The 4,491-nt window shown below is 61.5% G+C and overlaps 1 protein-coding gene across 1 annotated transcript; it reads right to left on the bottom strand.

The window, feature by feature from the left end:
* Window positions 1-1,148: 1,148 nt before the first annotated feature.
* FEZF1 (FEZ family zinc finger 1) lies at window positions 1,149-4,069 on the bottom strand. Its single transcript, XM_056341248.1, has 4 exons — window positions 3,254-4,069; window positions 2,931-3,065; window positions 2,517-2,649; window positions 1,149-1,884 (listed from the first exon to the last, which is right to left on the bottom strand). The coding sequence occupies exons 1-4, from the start codon at window positions 4,049-4,051 to the stop codon at window positions 1,583-1,585; spliced, it is 1,368 nt and encodes a 455-aa protein (XP_056197223.1). The 5' UTR covers window positions 4,052-4,069; the 3' UTR covers window positions 1,149-1,582.
* Window positions 4,070-4,491: the final 422 nt, after the last annotated feature.

Here is a 4,491-nt window from a genome sequence, read left to right as displayed (position 1 = left end):
GCCCCCCACGCCGCTGCACATGAACGCGTGCCCGCGGGCTGCGCCGAAGCCCCCCGACCCGACGGGCCAGCCGGGCGGCTCTTCCCGGGGAGCCGGGGGGGTTGCGCCGCGCAGCGGGGTGCCGCGGGGTCCGGCTGAGCTGCCGATCCGACTTGTTGCTGCGCCTGTTCGAAGGGCGATCCTGCGTTCGGAGGATTACTTCGGTAGTCCGAGGCTGTGAAAGGAGAAACCCGCTTCCCCCGGCAGCCGCTGTCCAGGGCGCACGGCGACGCTCCGGGGCAGACGTGCCGCTGCAAACAGCCCGGCGGAGGGGACGGGGCCGCCTGCGAGGCGATGCCCCCCGCTGCGGGGTGCAACGCTTTGGGCACCGCTAAACCACGGCGCCTCGCTCCTTCCCACGCAGCCAGAACCCAGGGGGGGTACCGGTGCTGCAAAACCGAGGCGAGAGCAGGGGTGCCCCGCAGGACCAGGCCACCCGGTTGCGAGGAGTCCGCTCCCCAGCGGCCCCGCAGACGTGCCCGCCGGGTCCCCCAAAAGCCGGGGCAAACCCCCGGGCCCCGGCGCCGAGGGAAGCACCGCCCGCCCCCCGCTGCCCGGCGAGGACCCCCGAGCCCGAGGCGGGGGCTGAGGGTACGGCCCTGCGAGGGCAGCGGGAGGCGAGCGGGTACGTCCGCGCCTCCCGGGGGGAAGCAAACCCTTTTCCGTGCCGGTTTCGGTCACCCCCGGGAGCGCTGCAAGCCCAGCCGCCCCCTCCCGCAGCTCCTCAGGCGCCCACCGACGAGCGGCCTCCGCTTTCAAGGCTCGGCTTGGCAGAGTCTTCTGAGCAGCTAATAACATAACAACCCGGCTTTGATCAATCCGAACTAATTACCCCTCTTAATTAAAGTCTTTAGCGGTTGTTTCAGTGTTTTGGCAAGGAAGCGGGAGAGGTTTGCCGTTAGACAGCAGCCGCGCCGCGCTACCCGCCCGCCCGCCCGGCCGAGCCGCAGCCCCCGGGCCGGCAGCGCCAGCCCCCGCCGCCGCACTCACTCGGGTTCAAATATTTATTTCCACCAGGTCAACGAATTCTTTTTTTTTTTTTTTTCCACGTGCAAGAATCAAATCGAAATTCAAATCCGTACATAGCGAACCAGCTCTGTCCATATAGATACGATATTCAGGGGGGAGAGGGAGAGGAGGAAACCAAGGGGGGTGGGGTGGGGGGAATAACCAGCAGGCAGCGGAGACAGGGCAGGATCAACACAATGGAAATATATATACATCGAAATAATTAAAGTGGTGCAGCGTTCCCGGCTCGGGTAATACAGATCCCAAATAAATACAGCAGAAATTGGCTTGCCGCTTTTTCTTTTTTTTTAAAACCATCTCTCTACCTGAGATGCAACGACAACATAAAATAGAGTCTTTAAAAAACACCAACAAAAAAAAAAGGAAACAATCAGTCCCGTAAGCGTTAGTGGCGATATAGAGCATAATACACGAAAACCGCTTAACAGGTGCATGCAAAGAGGCGGGCGGGCAGCGGCCGGGGTCCAACCGTGGTCCCACCGGCGGAGCGGCCCTCCCCGCTGGCGGCCGCCCCTCACGGCTGGAGCGGCGGGCCCTGCAGCAGCGGCCCGGGCGGGGGCGGCTGGTCGGGCCCCCCCAGCTCGGCGGGGGGCCGGGGCAATCCTAGGGCGCTGTCGTGCAGCTTGCGGACGTGCTTCTTGAGGTCAAAGTTCCTGCAGAAGCCTTTGCCGCAGGTGGGGCAGGTGAAGGGCTTCTTGTCGTTGTGGGTGTGCATGTGGAAGGTCAGGTTGTACACCTGGTGGAAAGCCTTGTTGCAGATATTGCACTTGAACTGCTTCTCCCCGCTGTGAGTCAGCTTATGGTTTTTGTAATTGCCTGGGAACGAGACAAGAAGGGCAAAGAGACCCGGGGCTGAGAACCGGGGGCTGCAAAGAGGAGAGAGAAAAAAAAAAAAAAAAAAAAGAAAAGAAAAAAGCCCCGAGCCCCGTCTCTTCCCCAGAGCTCGGCTTTAGCCGACAATGACCGCCGCGCTATCGGCAAACGCGCCTTGTCCCCGTCGTCCCCGCGGCTGTTCCCTGGGCGGAGGAGAAGGCAATTATCGAATAAACCAAAATCGCGTCAACCGCAGAAATAAACCCCCTAGCTTTAGCCTTCCCAGCAACACGGGGAGAAAAAGTAACCAAACCCCTGCGCTCGGAGGGGAAAAAAGGCGGCCAACTCGTTTGCCGACCGCTCCGGGAGCTGCGTGCCCGCGGTGCGCGGAGAGCGGGCGCTGCGGCGGAACGGCGGCACCGCGCTGCCCCGGCGGCCGGACCCTGCCCCACTCCGTGGGCCTGCCACGGGAAACGCACCGGGGCTAGCGACACTCAGAATTAATCTAAACCCCTAACATCAGAAATTAAAGCCGAAATCGACTCTTCCTCCCCCTTCCCCGTTGCAAATTGTCCCGACGCTTGACCTCGCTCAGGGGGGTGCCGGGCAAGGGAGAGGGCGCCGGAGACTGGTACCTTTCTGGTGAAATCCTTTGCCACAAAATTCACAGACAAAAGGTTTGTAGCCGGCGTGTATTCGCGTGTGCGTGTTCAGGGTCGAGCTGCGGTTAAAGGCTTTGCCGCACTGGTTGCACTTGTGTGGCTTTTCCTGGAGGGAAGCAAACGCCGAGTCACGGCTTGTCGGACGCCGGTGTGCAGGGCCCGGTGTGCCGGTGTGCAGGGCCCGGTGCTACCTGGCCGCCGGCCGCTCCCAGCGCGGCCCCCCACAGCCCCCCGACGCGCTCCCAGCAAGCGGAGCCCCCCGGCCCGGCCACCCCCCGCGCCGCGCCGCTGCCTCGGAGCAGCCGGACAACGCCGGGCTCCCCAAAAAGCGTGAGCGGAGGGGTCTCGGGGCGGGGGGGAGGGAGGAAAGGAGGGATGGAGGCTCACCTGCGTGTGGATGATCTTGTGCCGGCAGAGCGTGCTCGCCTGTCTGAAGCCCTTCCCGCAAACTTTGCAAACAAAGGGTCTGGCCCCCGTGTGCACCGGCATATGGCGAGTTAAGTTATAATGTGCATTGAATACCTTTGAGAGTGAAATCAGATAAACAAACAAACAAAAAATAATAAATTGCGATTAGAAGGCGAGAGAGCCGAGGGGAAGCCGTCGTTTAAAAATCAAGCGAGCGAGCGACCGACGGCCCGGCGGCCAGGCGGCCGGGGTAGGGGGCTGGGGAAGCGGGGGGAAGGGAGGCGGGCTGCGGCTCTACTTGCCTTTCCACAAACTTCACACGTGAAAACTTTGGGCTTGCTGCTCGGGGAGCCGCGGCTGAACTCCGAGGTCTTGTAGGCGATTTTTTCCGAGAGGATCTGAGCACTTTCTTTCATGTAATGCTGCAGCTGAGCCTGCGACAAGTCCTTGAAGGCTACCCCCGCCGGGTACTTGTCCACGGCCGGCAGCACCAGCTTGTTCCGCTCCGCCAGGTAAGCCTTGGGCTGCGGGTGCAGGGGAGAGCTGAGGAAATAAGAAGCTACCGGGTGGATGTTGACACTGGAGGACGGGTGACAAGGGCTGTCGCCTCGGTTGAAATAGCACAGGGCTCCCATGGCGTGGAAGGAGGAGTGATTGACCACTCGGGGTCTTACCAGTTTGTACTGCTGCAAGGGCAGGGCATCGCGGGGGAAATCTCCTTTCAAGCTCAGGGCACAGTTCAAGAGATCGCCGCAGCTAAAGGAGGGCGAGGAAGAGGAGTCTAAATGAGCCTTCCTGGGTTCCGCTCCGGCCACCGCCGCTTTGGGCAGGGGGTCGTACGCCACCGGGACAAAGGGGATCATGCAGGGGATGGAGGAGTTGAGGTGCAGCGGGTGCTTGGGGTCGCCTTTGGCCACGGAGCCGTGGAGGAGCTGCGGGACGGGGATGGAGCGGGGCTCTGGCGTCCGCGCCATGATGCGCTCAATGGAGAAGGCGAGGGGCTTGGGCGTGCTGATCATGTTGCTCCTGGCAGACAGGCTTTCTCTGGCCGGAGGAGTCGCTAGGATTTTGGTCGCCGTGTGGTGGCCACTATTGTCCATGGCTGGATTGCATTTGTTCGCCCGGTTTGAGCCGCTTTGGTAGACGCCTCTTTTTTTTTTCCCCTCTCTCCCCCCCCCCCCCCCCCCCCGCCCTCCCCCCTCGCGCTCTCTCTCTTTCACTCTCTTTGCCCCTTTTCTTGTCACTGATCTGCAAGGAGGGAGACCAGCATCGCCGCCGCCACCATCACCACAGCCTCCGCCGGCGGAACCAGCCTTCTCAGTCCAGTGGACTCATGCCAGCCCATCACAGTTTACTTTGGCGCACCAATGACTCGGGACAATCGCTACTTATTTCTGTCAATAGAAAGTGTTGTGTCAATAACGCAGCCAAGATCTCGCCAATCGTTAACTTCCAAGAGGAGAAGGTAAACTAGATAATTGCTCAATTCGCTTCCAACAGTCAACAGGAAAAGTTCCCCCCCCCCCCCCCCCCCCCCCCC

Source organism: Falco biarmicus, chromosome 5 (assembly GCF_023638135.1).
Source record: "Falco biarmicus isolate bFalBia1 chromosome 5, bFalBia1.pri, whole genome shotgun sequence".
In the NCBI taxonomy this organism is placed as follows: domain Eukaryota; kingdom Metazoa; phylum Chordata; class Aves; order Falconiformes; family Falconidae; genus Falco; species Falco biarmicus.
The sequence above is the reverse complement of the archived record's forward strand: the minus strand, read 5'-3'. Positions and strand labels throughout refer to the sequence as shown.

Coding starts and splice junctions, on each gene's coding strand:
- FEZF1 (XM_056341248.1), bottom strand. CDS start 4,051: ATGGACAATAGTGGCCACCACACGGCGACCAAAATCCTAGCGACTCCT. Junction 3,066..3,253: donor CGTGTGAAGTTTGTGGAAAG/GCAAGTAGAGCC, acceptor TCACTCTCAAAG/GTATTCAATGCACATTATAA. Junction 2,650..2,930: donor ACAAGATCATCCACACGCAG/GTGAGCCTCCAT, acceptor GCTTCCCTCCAG/GAAAAGCCACACAAGTGCAA.